The sequence below is a fragment of the Podarcis gaigeae genome (genome assembly GCF_964106915.1).
Source record: "Podarcis gaigeae genome assembly, chromosome: Z".
NCBI classification, from domain to species: Eukaryota; Metazoa; Chordata; class Lepidosauria; order Squamata; family Lacertidae; genus Podarcis; species Podarcis gaigeae.
In genome coordinates, this window is record NC_139691.1 from 50,535,694 (window position 1) to 50,552,614 (window position 16,921).

Sequence of the window (16,921 nt, forward strand, 5' to 3'; positions counted from 1 at the left end):
AGCAAATCTTTAAAAAATGTAGTACGAACATCGGCAACTGGGAAGCACTGGCCTGCGAGCGCTCCAATGGGAGAACAGCCTTGACCAAAGGTGTCGTGGGCTTTGAAGACACTCAAACTCGGGACGCAAGGAAGAAACAGGCGAAGAGGAAGGAAGCCTCGCTGGGATCAACTCCCGCCCAGAAACCAATGTCCCCACTGTGGAAGGATGTGTGAATCCAGAATTGGCCTCCACAGTCACTTACAGACTCACTGTTAAAATCCATATTTATGGAAGAAAATCTTACTCGGCTACAAGGGATCGCCGGAGGAGAAGCACTTGCCCTATTGCAGGTGGGAAAGCAAAGTGTCTTGACTCTGATTTTTAATTCTGGAAAAGTACGGCATTGCTACCAGGAAGAGAACTGGCTTTTTCATGCTTACTAGAAAAAAAACGAAAAGACATGAAGTGCTTGGCGTGCTCTCGTCCATGGGGTCATGAAGAGTCGGGCACAACTAATCAACTCAACAAGGACAACATCTTCAGGCAAGGCTGGGCACGCCCCCTGTTTGAAACCCTGAACAGCCACGGCTAGTCAGTGCAGGGAATCCTGAGCTAGAAGGACCAGCAACCTGACTCTGTATGAGCATTTTCTGTTCCCAACCCTAATCCTGCAGAAAGCCATCTAATTACGATTATAATTTGTTCCTGACTTGTTTTGAGGAGGTAATTGAATTATTGTTTGATTTTATACCAATGTTATATATTTGATGTCATAGTAATAATAATAAATTATTATTTATACCCTGCCCATCTGGCTGAGTTTCCCCAGCCACTCCAGGTGGCTCCCAATCAAGTACTAAAAACAATACAGCATTAAATATTAAAAACTTCCCTAAACAGGGATGCCTTCAGATGTCTTTTAAAAATAAATAATAATAATAGCCACCCTGAGCCCGGTTTCGGCCAGGGAGGGCGGGATATAAATAAAATTTATTATTATTATTATTATTATTATTATTATTATTTAAAAGAGTTTCCCATGTTTGCATCTTCTTCCAGCCTGATATCCCTCTGAGGAAGACAGGAAGAACGGGATAGAAACATAACTAATAATTCCACATGCAATGGTTATCAAGCAGCTCTAAAACTGCAGGGAATATCAGACAGGAGTGCTTTGTAAACTCCTGGCAGGAGAATACATTCAGTGCAGCCATATTCCAGTTGAAAGCTTACCTCCTCCTGCACACCTGCCATATTTGTCAACTTGTTTCCATCCGTGATAGTAATTAAAATCGAGGGCTCTAAAAAGAATGGGTTCCTTCCCTACAGAGAGGAGGGAAAATATATCTGTATTAACGTTTGAAACACAAAGGATCCATTAAAGACAGGGAGGTTTAACAAGGTCGATCGCGATCTACTGGTAGATCCTAGCGAGGTTTTGGTAGATCGTGGTCAATCTCTGGCTCCCTTTCCTTAGCGTCGCTAAAACTGACTCCTGCCATGCCCTTTTTGTGAGTGATTTAACCCTTTTTTCTGCCTTTAACCTCCCAAAAAACATTTTTTTAAACGGGGATTTCCTCCCTAAAAAAGCCCCCCAAAACAGACCTTCCTTTAAAAAAGCTCAACAGCTTTGACCTGAAGCCCGCCAAAAATGGGCTTTCCTCCTTCCCAAAAACAGGGCTTTCCTTCCCCCCAAAAAAGCTAAACACTTTCACCCTGAACCCCTAAAAAATGGGCCTTCCTGTTCCTAAAAAAACCCTCAACAATCTTGACACCTGAACCCCCCAAAAGGGTAGCCGTGTTGGTCTGCCATAGTCAAAATGAAATAAAAAAAATCCTTCCAGTAGCACCTTAACGAGACCAGCTAAGTTTGTGATTGGTATGAGCTTTTGTGTGCATGCACACTTCTTCAGATACACTGAAACAGAAAAGTGGTTAGATCACCACAAGTTTTTAACTCTGAGTAGATCCCTTGGGAGTTGGCCACACCTACATTAGAGGATCACAGCCATCAACATGCAAATGAGATCTATATATCTACATAGATCTGCTCTGGCCCCTGGCAGAAAGTATTTCGGCTCACCATACAAGGTACTAAATAGGCAATTTTCTCAGGCTCTGGTAGTTGAACCCCAAGATAGGGGGTATATCACCGCCAGTTTTTAACTCCATGAGTAGATCGGAGTCTCTTGGGAGTTGGCCACCCCTACATTAGAGGATCACAGCCATCACCATACAAATGATATACTGTATAGATATAAAGAAAAGCACCAGGGTCTGCTCTGACCCCTGGCAGAAAATATCTCGGTGCACAATACAAGGTACTAAATAGGCAATTTTCTCAGGCTCTGGTAGTTGCAGGAGCAAGTAGCAGTGAGTTCCCCAAGTGGCCCATTTGCTTTATTTTAAACGCGTCAGCAAATATTCACATCCTAAAGATTAGATGCTAAGGTTTTTCAGGCAAGGCAGTGAGGAAATTAAATTAAATTAAATCCATTACCTGTCCATAGTTGTCTATTCCAGACACCAATCTGTTGAGGTTGAGCAAATCAAACGAGGATCGAAGGGCCTGTCCAAGGGTGGTCAGTCCTGACGCTTGCAGATTTTTCAGTTCATTCATAAAAGTGGCATGGTTCTCCTTCCATCCAGCCTGCAAAATAACATTATTCCACACTTTGTGACAGCCCTACTTTTAAAAAAAAATGTCTCCAAGACATATATAATTACTCTACATTTCCCCCATTCTTTGACATTTTTTGCTTGGATTGACCCCCAATTGTCTCTGTTAAGTCTGGCCAGTTCAATATAATCAAATAATTTATTTATTATTTTTTTGCAGGGGGTGTGTGTTAATTTCTTTTTTTCCAATTTTTGGAAATGAGTGTTCTCGCATTCCCTGCAGCATAAAGGAAGATTTTCTTGTTTCCTTTGGCTATATCTGTGTCCATTATCCCTAAGAGAAATGCTTCTGTTTTCTTTGCAAAAAAAATTGTAAATGTTTTCTTGAGTTCTTCATACACCGTGTCCCAGAAACTTTTGATTTTTTGGCAAAACCACCACATAAGTATGAGTGTCCCCTCCACTTTGTTACACCTCCAACACAGATGTCATTTTACATACATTTTACATATTTTGGCAAAAAGCAGTGTCCCCAAATCAATACAGTGGTACCTCGGGTTAAGAACTTAATTCGTTCTGGAGGTCCATTCTATAGCAGTGTCTATAACCTGAATCATCTGTAACCCGAGGTACCACTGTACTTGGACTTGTTTCAATTAACCTCCGCAGGATGATTTGTGCTACATAGGTTATAAATGGTTAAAAAGGGGGTTATAACAAAGTATGAAAGAGAATTTTCACTTCTAGTAAAGTGAAAAAGAAAACCATGCAAAGCATGAAGGAAGTCAAACAGTAGGAAAGAAGAATGGAAATATGGTGTGGGTGGGTGTCTATCAGTATTCTTTTGTTCGTTCTTTTTTCCCCTTTCGTTTTATTCTCTTTTTTTGAGGGGGTTTTTGTTTGTTTTTGTTGCTTTTTTTGTTATGTGTTTATGTTAATAATACAGTGGTACCTCGGGTTACATACGCTTCAGGTTACACACTCTGCTAACCCAGAAATAGTGCTTCAGATTAAGAACTTTGCTTCAGGATGAGAACAGAAATTGTGCTCTGGCAGCGCAGCAGCAGCGGGAGGCCCCATTAGCTAACGTAGTGCTTCAGGTTAAGAACAGTTTCAGGTTAAGAACGGACCTCCAGAACGAATTAAGTACTTAACCCGAGGTAAAAGGTAAAGGAAAAGGTACCCCTGACCATTAGGTCCAGTCGTGACCGACTCTGGGGTTGCGGCACTCATCTCGCTCTATGGGCTGAGGGAGCCGGCGTTTGTCCGCAGATAGCTTCCGGGTCATGTGGCCAGCATGACTAAGCCACTTCTGGCGAATCAGAGCAGCACATGAAAACGCCGTTTACCTTCCTGCCAGAGCGGTACCTATTTATCTACTTGCACTTCGACATGCTTTCGAACTGCTAGGTTGGCAGGAGCTGGGACTAAGCAACGGGAGCTCACCCCGTCGCGAGGATTCGAACTGCCGATCTTCTGATCGGCAAGTCCTAGGCTCTGTGGGTAAACCCACAACGCCACCCACATCCCTTTAACCCGAGGTACCAGGCGGCGCTGTGGGTTAAAGCCTCAGCGCCTAGGACTTGCGATCGAAAGGTCGGCGGTTCGAATCCCTGCGGCGGGGTGCGCTCCCGCTGCTCAGTCCCAGCGCCTGCCAACCTAGCAGTTCGAAAGCACCTCCGGGTGCAAGTAGATAAATAGGGACCACTTACCAGCGGGAAGGTAAACGGTGTTTCCGTGTGCGGTTCTGGCTCGCCAGATGCAGCTTTGTCACGCTGGCCACGTGACCTGGAAGTGTCTCCGGACAGCGCTGGCCCCAGGCCTCTTAAGTGAGATGGGCGCACAACCCCAGAGTCTGTCAAGACTGGCCCGTACAGGCAGGGGTAGCTTTACTTTTACCTTACCACTGTATTAATATTAATAATAATAAATTATTTGTACTCCGCCCATCTCACTGGGTTTCTATCTATGCGGCTTCCAACAAACATTAAAAATACATTAAAATGTCACACATTCATAACTTCCCTAAACAGGACTGCCTTCAGATGTTGTAAATAAACTCAATAAAAATAAAAAATATTTTAAAATATATAGAATTACTCTTTTGCTCAATTACTCTTTTGCCCCCACCACTTAATGGATCCAAATGGTTTCCAGAGAGTGGTAGGGGATGCTTTATCCCATGTTGATGGCCTTTCAGCTGATTCCCTGATGGCCCGCTGAAATGCGGAGTTAACCAGGGCTATCGACTGTCTGGCTCTGAAGCGCCCTCTCCGATTGCATGGAGCCCGGACAGCTCCGTGGTTTTCTTCGGAGCTGAGGGCGATGAAACAATCCCTGAGACGGCTAGAGCGTTGGTGGCAAAAAACTCACTCCGAATCTGACCGGACACAGGTTAGAGCTCAACGTCGAGCCTACCAAGTGGCGATAGCGACGGCGAAGAAGACTTTCTTCACCGCCTCTATTGCATCTGCAGAAAATAGTAGCAGGAGACTTTTTCAGGTGGTTCGTAATTTAACAGAACCACCTTTACCACCGGGGCTTTGTAAAGACCCCAAGATCTCCTGCAACGATTTTGCAAAGTTTTTTGCAGATAAAATCACTCATATTCGGAAGGAGCTAGACACCACCGTGGGAGCAGGGCTGGGGCGGGAGAGTGCTAGAGCTCTGTCTGGTCAAGTTGCATGGAATCGATTTCAATCCGTTACCCCCGAGGATGTTGACAGGCTGCTTGGACGCGTGAAACCAACCACCTGTCTCCTTGATCCTTGCCCATCCTGGCTAATAAAAGCAAGCCGGGAAGGGCTGGGCGATGGGCTCTGCGGGGTGGTGAATGCTTCCCTCTGTGAGGGAACATTCCCAGATCCGCTGAAAGAGGCGGTCATTAAACCGCTTCTTAAAAAACCATCTTTAGACCCGGCCAGTATGGCCAACTATCGCCCAGTCTCAAATCTTCCATTCTTGGGCAAGGTGATTGAGCGCGTGGTTGCTGACAGGGGCGCCGACTTATAAAAAATATTGGGGGGGCCCATACCGGGGTCCTGCCCCGGGAAGTTTTCTAAATTTTAGATGAAAATTAGTGAGTTTTAAAGTTTTTAAAAAGAATTTTAGAGTCATATGATCAACATTAGAACCCCGAAAACTCGAATCTCTTTAACTCCACACTCCGGGAAACTCGACAAGCCTGAAACACTTTTTGGCTTTGAAAAAAGAAACAAAACAAAAACACGCACGGTATTTTCGTAAAAAGCTAATTTAATTTACAGTAACAATTATGCTTATAGACTATTACAGAGCAGTGAATATATAGCTCTGAAAAGACTGAAATGATATTTAAATAAATCCTAAACTATCATTAAAAGAATAAAACATAAAATATTGCTGTCGCACAGTAATAGCACTTTGATTAATAAGTGAAATAGCTAATTTAAGCTTACTTTGAATAAGGCTGAGGGTTCATTAAATAAATATAATATCTCAAAGTTAATGCTTTAATACAGTTAATAAAGTTAATACAGTATGCCTAATACTGTATGTAAATACTGTAATACTGTATGTAAATAACGGGCTTTAATTGGGTCTTACACCCTAAAAATATTTAAATATTTGAAAATAACTAATACAGTACTATAGTAATATAGAAATACAGTACTAAACTAGTACTAATATTTCAAAACTGAAAATTTAACATTCTGTATGTATTTAATTCTCTATTTTATAAAGATTTTTAATATCTGACAGTGAATTTGGAGTAGCCCAACGCAAAAATCCTGAGGATCCATGTGGATCCATGCTTTGTAACCACGTTTTTGCACCACTGTGACCCTAGGCAACAGTGGGTGCGTGATTTTTTTGGTGCAAGATGTAGCCATGGACATGCTATGTGATCTGATGGTGAATTTGGGGTGACCCAATGCAAAGATCCTGAGGATCCATGTGGATCCGTGCTTTGTAACCACGTTTTTGCACCACTGTGACCCTAGGCAACAGTGGGTGCGTGATTTTTTTGGTGCAAGATGTAGCCATGGACATGCTATGTGATCTGATGGTGAATTTGGGGTGACCCAATGCAAAGATCCTGAGGATCCATGTGGATCCGTGCTTTGTAACCACGTTTTAAATGGGGAGGGAAGGAAAAACACAGAAGGGACAAGAAGCACAAGAGGGGTGTGCGGAGAAGCAGCTGGCTAAGAATGCAGGGGAGGAGTTTAACGGGGGGGGGGGAGGAAAGGAAGGCAAAAGTCCCCCCCCCAAGCCAGCCCTCTCTCTCTCTCTCTCTCCCACCTGCGAGTCCCTAGAGCACGGAGAGGAGGAGGTGGTGGGCTGGAGCCTGCACGCAGTGTGACTAGGAAAGAATTAGAAGGAAGGACTCGATCCTTTCCTTAACCCTCTGCTTGCCAGGAGGGCAGGGGATTCCCTGCTCTTTGTTGAGTTTGAGCAAACGCAGCAACAGAAGCGGGTGGGCAGTAAGACCCTGAGGCAGAATGCAGGAAAGCAGCAGCTTCCGCCTTCCCTCCGCCCGCCCGCCCGATCTTATTTTTGCCTGATTTTTGCCTATTTTTGCCCCTGCGCTCCGGCGAGTCAGCTCCAGGGACCACACATTCGCTCAATAACACGCACAGACATTTCCCCTTACTTTTTAGGAGAAAAAATATGTGTGTTATAGAACGAAATTTATGGTAATAATTTTCTTAAATTATTGGGGGGGCTCCGCCCCCCAAACGATTTTTTGAGGGGGCTCGGGCCCCCTCAGGCCCCATGGAGTCGGCGCCTATGGTTGCTGAACAACTCCAGGCACGCCTGGAGGATGCGGACCATTTGGGTCCCTTCCAATCGGGATTCAGGCCTCATCATGGGACTGAAACTGCCTTGGTCGCGCTGGTTGATGATCTCCGGCGAGCTAGGGACAAAGGTGAGAGTTGTTTCCTAGTTCTGCTGGATCTCTCAGCGGCCTTTGATACAATCGACCATAACATCCTTCTGGACCGTCTAGAGGGGCTGGGAGCACTGTCATACAGTGGTTTCGCTCCTTCCTCCTGGACCGTGTTCAGAAAGTGGTGGTGGGGCATGAGTGTTCAGACCCCTGGGCCCTCACTTGTGGGGTGCCTCAGGGTTCCATCCTCTCCCCCATGCTTTTTAACATCTATATGAAGCCGATGGGAGAGATCATCAGGGGGTTTGGACTGGGTGTCCATCAATATGCAGATGATACCCAGCTCTACCTCTCTTTCAAATCAGAACCAGTGAAGGCGGTGAAGGTCCTGTGTGAGTGCCTGGAGGCGGTTGGAGGATGGATGGCGGCTAATGGATTGAGGTTGAATCCTGACAAGACAGAAGTACTGTTTTTGTGGGACAGGGGGCGGGCTGGTGTGGAGGACTCCCTGGTCCTGAATAGGGTAACTGTGCCCCTGAAGGACCAGGTGCGCAGCCTGGGAGTCATTTTGGACTCACAGCTGTCCATGGAGGCGCAGGTCAATTCTGTATCCAGGGCAGCTGTCTACCAACTCCACCTGGTACGCAGGCTGAGACCCTACCTGCCCGCGGACTGTCTCGCCAGAGTGGTGCATGCTCTAGTTATCTCCCGCTTGGACTACTGCAATACGCTCTACGTGGGGCTACCTTTGAAGGTGACTCGGAAACTACAACTAATCCAGAATGCGGCAGCTAGACTGGTGACTGGGAGCGGCCACCGAGACCACATAACACCGGTCTTGAAAGACCTACATTGGCTCCCAGTACGTTTCCGAGCACAATTTCAAAGTGCTGGTGTTGACCTTTAAAGCCCTGAACGGCCTCGGCCCAGTATACCTGAAGGAGCGTCTCCACCCCCATTGTTCTGCCCGGACGCTGAGGTCCAGCGCCGAGGGCCTTCTTGCGGTTCCCTCATTACGAGAAGCAAAGCTACAGGGAACCAAGTCGAGGGCCTTCTCGGTAGTGGCACCCGCCCGGTGGAATGCCCTCCCATCAGATGTCAAAGCGATAAATAACTACCTGACATTCAGAAGACATCTTAAGGCAGCCCTGTTCAGGGAAGTTTTTAATCTGTGATATTTTAGTGTATTTCTGGTTTTTATGGAAACCCAGCCAGATGGGCGGGGTACAAATAAATAAATTATTATTATTATTATTATTATTATTATTATATTCGAGGTGAGTATGAAAGACGGCCTGGAGCTCCTAAGACAGGTAGGTTTTGAGCAAAACCACCAGCCAGAAGCATTTCCAACTTAAGGATCCACCCCCCACCCAACAAAACACAAATTTTCACTTAGAAACTCAGATATATAAGCTAGGCTCTAAATACCTCCTTAAAACTACTCTCGTCAGCTCATATAAATAGGTGAACCTGGTGAGTAACTACAGTTCCCAACCCCTGTAGTGATAATTTGCTGGTTGCCTTCTGATCTTATTTGATTTTAATCCAATTTTAAACTGTATTTCAGTCGATTGCTGAATTTTATGTTTTAATGCAGGCATAGGCAACCTTGGCTCTCCAGATGTTTTGAGAGTACAATTCCCATCATCCCTGACTACTGGTCCTGCTAGCTAGGGATCATGGTAGTTGTAGGCCCAAAACATCTGGAGGGCTGAGGTTGCCTATGCCTGTTATAATGTATTTGTATTTTGATGTTAGCCACCCTGAGCCCGGTTATGGCTGGGGAGGGTGGGATAGAAATACAAAATATTATTATTATTATTATTAAGGTTACAGTTGCCAAATCTAGTTGCCATTTGGGGGCTAGATGGCTCAAAAGTTGCATTTTTCAATAGGACCTTTGGGCTCTGCTCCTGAAATTTATTCCATTTGTTCAGATGAAATATAACAGAGAGAATTATACAGGGTGGGGTGTTAGTGTGTGAAAACAGCCAGGATCCAAGGAGAATTTTCACGCAATTTAGGCTCATGCAATTAGAAAAAAACCTCCTGTTTCGCTTATTGTATTTTAATATTGGACTATTGTTCTTTAATATTTTGAGTGGCTGGGGAAACTCAGCCAGATGGGCGGGGTATAAATAATAAATTGTTGTTGTTGTTCAACCAACTGGGCTTATTTTGGGATTAAGATAAAGCTAGTTGTGGTCTCTTTCCAAATAAGGTATAAAAATGGCGAGAAGCGCCAGAGAAAAGGGTCACCAACCATTCAATGTGAATTTTTCTCATTTTATTCCCGGTGGGTTCGATAAGCCATAGGGCACAAACCACAACTAACACATGTATCATCCCTTTTTTGTAGAATGGGCTAGTGGTTATAAAATAAATTGCTATTAAATGATTTTTTTACAAAAAAATAAGAATTGCTTTTTTGTACAGGTTTAAGGTCTCTTTGAGCCTGAATTAACTCATGCATTCGTGAGAATAGTTAAAATTGTACCCTCTTATGTTACAATGTTATCTGAAGTTATTTCACCTACAGTAACCCTCTGATTTCTTCTCGCTCGCTATCATATATAGCAGCAGGGTTTCTCAGTTCTCCAAGTGATTGACCTAAGCTGCACAACCAGGGTGGATAAAAATCAATGATTTTTAATGGATTTTTTTAATCTAAATTGGATTTTTAAAATAAAATGCTTTTGGAGGAAAAAATCTTCCTAAAGATAGTTTTCTATTTAAGTGACATTCTAATCTAAAGGCTATTCTTCAGGAAATAAGGATTTGTTTAAATTTATTCATGTGTGCTAAAATTCAGTCTAAGGGCTTTTTAAAAAATAAAAAGTTTAACCACATCAGTAAACAAACATGGATACATATGCTATAATGTTATTTCTGTAGTTAAATAAATTGTTTAAATTGCCATGAAGGAAATAGTTATTTTTCTTCTTCCAATCGAATACAGGGGTACCTCGGGTTACAGATGCTTCAGGTTATGCGTTTTCGGGTTGCGCACTGCGCCGAAACATCAAATTGCACTTGCGCATAAGCGCCGAATCATGACCTGCGCGTGCACAGATGCGGCACTGGGGGTTGCGAATGTGCTTCCCGCAGAAAAGTTGTCCAAATAGAAACGATAATTCCATAATGAACGGTCTATGTCTTTCTGATAGTAGAACCAAATCGGTCATTTTTGATGTAACTGTAAAAACTACTCTGAAAATTTATGACTCCAAAAATGAAACCTATCTCGGTACACAATACAAGGTACTAAATAGGCAATTTTCTCAGGCTCTGGTAGTTGCAGGAGCAAGTAGCAGTGAGTTCCCCAAGTGGCCCGTTTGCTTTATTTTAAACGCGCCAGCAAATATTCACATCCTAAAGATTAGATGCTAAGGTTTTTCAGGCAAGGCAGTGAGGAAATTAAATTAAATTAAATCCATTACCTGTCCATAGTTGTCTATTCCAGACACCAATCTGTTGAGGTTGAGCAAATCAAATGATGATCCAAGGGCCACCTCCCTAAAAAAAAGCTCAACAAAAGACCTAGATCCCTGGCTACCCCTGCATAGACCAACTAAGTTTGTTCTGGTACAGGTTTCCTCACCCTCAGCCCTCACAATGTTTTTGGCCTACAACTCCCATGATCCCTAGCTAGCAGGACCAGTGGTCAGGGATGGTGGAAGTTGTAGTCCGAAAACATCTGGAGGGCCGATTTTTCCGATGCCTATTCTAGTAATTGCTAGAACAGTACAACAGAAACAAAAAAAAAAGGGGGGATTTTTTTTAACCCCTGAGACTACAATTCTCATAATCCCTGACCACTGGTCCTACTAGATAGGGATCATCGGAGTTGTAGGCCAAAAACATCTGGAGGGCCAAGGTTGAGGAAGCCTGCTTTAAAGCTACTATTAACTCCTTGTTGGAATAAACCAGATTTCCATGACACAGTTGACATGCCTGCTCTACCATCTAATCCAGAACATTTAAATTCGGCCCTCCAGCTATTTTGGGACTACAGCACCCATCATCCCTAGCTCACAGGACCAGTGGGTCAGGGATTATGGGAACTGTATTTCCCAAACAGCTGGAGGGCCAAGTTGGGTCATGCCTGCTCTAGTTCAGCTGGTATCCCAAGAAATGAGGCATTGCATCAGAATGAACATTTGCTGAACTTCTTTTGACAAAGGAGCACCTAGCTCAGGCATGGCCCAACTTGCCCCTCCAGCTGTTTTGGAATTACAATGCCCATCATCCCTAGCTAACAGGACCAGTGGTCAGGGATGATGGGAATTGTAGTCTAGGACAGTAGGACACCGCTGCAGTTCTCTCTCACTGCAGATTTCAGCATGACCCAACTTGGCCCCTCCAGCTGTTTTGGGACTCCATCCCTAGCTCACAGGACCAGTGGTCAGAGATGACGGGAATTGTAGTCCCAAAACAGGTGGAGGGCCAAGTTTGGCCATGCCTGCCTGGAGGCACGTGGGTGCAAGGTGGGGATGCTTTACAGATAATAATAAGAATAATAAAAATAAATTTATATTCTGCCCTCCCCAGCCATAACCAGGCTCAGGGTGGCTGACATCAAAATACAAATACATCTTAAAATGGGATTAAAATCCAATAAGATCAGAAGGCAACTGGCAAATTATGATTATAGGGTTTGGGAACCTTAGGTACTCACCAGGCTTACATATATGTGTGTGTGTGTGTGTGTGTGTGTGTGTGTATATGTGTATATATATATATATATATATATATATATATATATATGAGCTGGTGAGAGGAGTTAGAGAGGCCTCTTATACATAGGATCTTGTAGGAGGAGAGGGGTCAGACTGGGCCCCAACCAAAGGCCTGCCGGAATGATATAAATGCATGGCATGCATGCAACACACATATTTACACACACACAAAGACACAGTGGTGACAGACAAGCATTCACACGCGGGGGGAGGGTGCACCTTCATCTTTGAATGTCCCTGCAAACGGTGATTCGTTTTATCTTAAGTTCAAACAACCCCCCCACACACACGAAAAGGAGGCCGCTTCCTGGACCCCCCCAACTCCTCGCCACCACCATCTTTCGGCCTCTTGGGCAGGCATGGCCAAACTTGGCCCTCCAGCTATTTTCGGACTACGATTCCCATCATCCCTGACCACTGGTCCTGCGAGCTAGGGATGATGGGAGTTGTAGTCCCGAAACAGCTGGAGGGCCCCGTTTGCCTATGTCTGATTTAACCTTTGGCCATTGCTAATTGGAATCCTCCTACCTGCATTCCAGAAGCTGAGCTATATCAACAACAATTTATTTACACCCCACCCATCTGGCTGAGTTTCCTGCTCTTGGGAGACGGGGGGGGGGGGCTTGTGGGAGGGAAGCCCATTCACCTGTCCCCGAACTCCCCCACTCCTTCCAGGCAAAGGCAAACTCGGCCCTCCAGGTGCTTTGGCACTACAATTCCCACCATCCCTGACCACTGGTCCTTTAAGCCAGTGTTTCCCAACCTTGTGCCTCCAGCTGTTTTTGAACTACAACTCCCATCATCCCTGACTAGCAAGACCAGTGGCAAGGGATGATGGGAATTGTAGTCCAAAAACAGCTGGAGGCACAAGGTTGGGAAACACTGCTTAAGCTAGGGACCATAGGAGTTTGAGGAAGCATGGCATAGTCCATCACGGGCTGGCAAACCCGGTCCCGCGAGCTAAGGATGCTGGGAGTTGTAGTCCCCAAACGGCTCGCCCGCCAGGCGCACCGCCTTCCCGCTGCCTTCCTCGGGGCGGGAGGTGCCGCGTGGTGTCGGCGGGGCCTTCTTCTTCTCCTCCGCCTTCCTCTTCTTCCTCCTCCCTCGCTCCCTCCTCCTCCTCCATCTAATCAGCGCCCTCAGCCTCCATACAAAAGCAAAATGTCCGCCATCTTCGCCCGCGGCGCGCCCGGCGAGGGGAGGCGGGCGGCTTACCTTGATGCAATAGGGCGCCTCGTCGAAGGTGACCAGCATGTACCTGTCGCCGCGGCTGGCCGGGTCTCGGGCGCGCAGCTGAAGGGGAGAAAACGGAAGAAAGGAGCGCGTTAAAGGCGCGTCTGAGGGGGAGCGAGGCGGGGGGGACTCTCGACACGCGTCTTCCGAACGTGCGAGCGGGCGCTCGCGCTAGGGAGCGCGGTCTCTGAGTGTGTGTGTGTGTGTGTGTGTGTGTGCGCGCGCGCGCGCGCGCGGACTCGGACGGCCACGTCAGGCGGCGGGGCGGGGGAGGGCGCGCGCGCACCTTCATGAAGAGCTCGACGGCGCCCTTGGCCACGTCCAGGTAGCTGGTGCCCAGGTAGGCCCGCTGGTTCATGGAGGCGGACGTGTCGATGAGGAAGAGCAGGATCGGCATGGTCCTCCGAGGGAGGCCCGGCCGGGGGGCAAGACGACGAAGGGAGGCCGCAGCCCACTCGCCCGCGCCGGGGCGCTGCTGCTGCTACTGCTGCTGCCGCTGAATGTACGACCGCCTCCCTCAAGCCGCGCGGACGGACTGACAGGCTCTCGGCTCCTCCCGGCCGAGCCGCCGCTCGGGGGCGGCTCGTGACCCGAACGCCGGAGCGCCATTGGCCGCCGACGAGGCCGTTGTCTGCATATGCATGAGGGGCGGGGACTGCGACCGCCTCGGCCCTCGCTCCCCTCTCTCCACCCTCGCCACTTCTCTCGGGATGCGATTGGCTTATGCGTTGCGGGCAGGCATCAGGGGGCGGAGCTGGGAGGGATGATTGATGGGCGAAGGCGGAGGAGACGGCAGCATTAGGGCCAACATGGTCCAACTCGACCCCCCAGCTCTTTTGGGACCATAACGCCCATCATCCCTAGCTAACAGGACCAGTGGTCAGGGATGATGGGAGCTGTAGTCCCAAAACAGCTGGAGGGCCGAGTTTGCCTCACAACTCTGGTAGGGCGTTGGGTTTCCAGGTAAGAGCAGGACATGGGATCCCAGACCTAGAAGGTGCCAATGCCCTGGATGTACATTTCCAAAATATAAGATAAAAAAACAAATAAAATAAAACTGACATACATCAACCATGTTTTGTGTTGTGTAGGCTCCTATTTTGTTATGTGCAAATGGCTTTAGATACCTATTTGGTCCATCAATGACCATATAGCATATACTCAACACAAAGAAATAGCAACAATTGGTTGCTGAGGGCCTCTTCAAACCTAAATCCAGGCCTCTGTCTATCTATCTTAAATCTATTATCTATCTATCATCATCTATCTAATCCAAACTTTTTTTCAAAGAGGGCCATATTTGATGAAGTGAAAGGCCGTGAGGGCCCACCAAAGTTGTTAATCTTTTTTTAGGATTAAACTGCCACAGGGGTTGGATTAAACTCAGGCTCAGGGCAGCTAACAACCAATAATAAAAACAAGTTGATTGAATACAACTTAAAAACAAGATTAAAATACAACATTAAAACATTAGGATGCAGCCTCTTCACAGGAGGAGAAAGGAAAAAGAAAGACGGAGAGGGAATAAAACTGATTCTAAGGCCAAGTGGAACAACTCTGTCTTACAGGCCCTGTGGAAAGAAATCAGATCCTGCAGGGCCCTGGTCTCATGAGGAAGAGCGTTCCACCAGCCGGGGCCAGTGTTGGCTCTGGTTGAGGCTAATCTGACTTCCTTAGGGCCTGGGACCTCTAGGGTGTTGCTATTTATGGACATTAGGGTCCTCCGTGGGGCATACCAGGAGAGGCGGTCCCGTAGGTTCGAGGGTCCTAGGCCGTGAAGGGCTTTAAAGGTCAAAAGCAGCACCTTGAACCGGACCCTGTACTCCACCGGGAGCCAGTGCAGCTGGAAAAGCACTGGGTGAATATGATCCCATGGCAGGGACCCCGTGAGGAGCCTCGCTGCAGCATTCTGCACCCGCTGGAGTTTCTGAGACAGCTTCAAGGGCAGCCCCGCGTAGAGCGAATTACAGTAGTCAAGCCTGGAGGTGACCGTCGCATGGATCACTGTGGCCAGGTCGGGGCGGGAAAGGTAAGGGACCTACTGCTTGATGCGGCAAAGGTGGAAAAATGTCGCCTTGGCTGTTGCTGTAACTTGCGCCTCCATGGAAAGGGAGGCATCAAGGATTACACCCAAACTCTTAACGGAAGGCAATGGCACTAATTGGGCCCCCGCAAGAGAAGGGAGTTGGTCCCTCATCCCCATGCCATCCCGACCCAGCCAGAGGACCTCTGTCTTCGAAGGATTTAGTTTCAATCGGCTCCCACGAAACCATCCAGCCACAGCTTCCAAGCATCTGGTCAATGTGTTCGGGGCCGAGTCAGTGTGGCCATCCATCAGCAGATAGAGCTGAGTGTCATCAGTATATTAGTGACAACCCAGCCCAAAGCTCCGGATAATCTGGGCAAGGGGGCACATAAAGATGTTAAAAAGGATTGGGGAGAGGATTGCGCCCTGCGGCACTCCACACACCAAGGAATAGCGCGAAGACATCTCCCTCCCTATTAGATTAGGCCCCCGAAACAGACATCGGACATGCCTGATCTATCAATCATCTGTCTATTTATCTAATCTATCATCCATCTATCTAATCTATCTCTCAATCAATCATCTGTCATCTATCTATCCTCTATCTATCTATCATCTATCTATATCTATCTATCTATCTATCTATCATCTATCTATCTATATCTATCTATCATCTATCTATCATCTATCTATCTATCTATCTATCTATATCTATCATCTATATCTATCTAATCTATCATCTATCTATTTATCTATCTATCATCTATCTATCTATCTATCTATATCTATCTATCTATCTATATCTATCTATATCTATCTATCTATCTATCTATCTATCTATCTATCTATATCTATCTAATCTATCTATCTATCATCTATCTATCTATCTATCTATCTATCTATCTGTCTATCTATCTATCTGTCTATCTAAATATCTATCAATCTGCCCATAAGGATCAGGCAATGCCCATGTCTGAGCTGCTGCTGCCGCCGCCACTGCTGCCGGTCCAGCTGTTCTTTGGTGTCCGCCGCTGCCAGGCCAGGCCAGGCACGCTCCCAGGGCCAGATTGATGTATAGGCTAATTAGGCTGAAGCCTAGGGCCACTAAATCTAGGGGGCCTTGCCAGTCTGCCTGCTCCCCAACACCGCAGTCTCCCCTCTCCCCAAATTGCAAACCCAAGACTTCAGGCAAGGGCAAGGGCGACTTGGGCCCAGCCACTATGGGACTCAGGGCTAGCCAGTGGGGCCCAATTTGAAGCTCTGAGGCCCAAGGTGGAATCTTACGAGATACAAATAAAATCCATCTAGATTGCCCTGGTGGGGGGGCCTCCTTCGGAGCAGCCCACGGGGCCCAATTTGGCCTTAAGGCAGTGGGGGCGATAGTAGCGGAGCTTCAGGCTCCAGCACCGGGGTGCAGAGAGCATGCGGGGTGGGGCTGGTGCACGT

At 46.7% G+C, this 16,921-nt stretch overlaps 1 protein-coding gene across 3 annotated transcripts in view; it reads right to left on the reverse strand.

Moving 5' to 3' along the window:
• Nucleotides 1-14,084, reverse strand: part of LOC310836905 (integrator complex subunit 6-like) — a 41,669-nt gene extending 27,585 nt beyond the window's left edge. Inside the window, exons 1-4 of one of the 3 annotated variants that reach the window (XR_014560307.1) lie at nucleotides 13,736-14,084; nucleotides 13,432-13,509; nucleotides 2,483-2,632; nucleotides 1,216-1,305 (exon numbers count right to left, since the gene is read on the reverse strand). Coding sequence is in view for 1 of the 3 variants with exons in the window: in XM_083722793.1 (XP_083578919.1) it covers nucleotides 1,216-1,305; nucleotides 2,483-2,632; nucleotides 13,432-13,509; nucleotides 13,736-13,846 (429 nt within the window). In the remaining 2 variants the exon portion in view is untranslated. The remainder of the gene's footprint in view (nucleotides 1-1,215; nucleotides 1,306-2,482; nucleotides 2,633-13,431; nucleotides 13,510-13,735) is intronic. The other 2 variants (XR_014560308.1, XM_083722793.1) reach the window with 2 other exon arrangements.
• Between the last annotated feature and the right edge of the window lie 2,837 nt (nucleotides 14,085-16,921).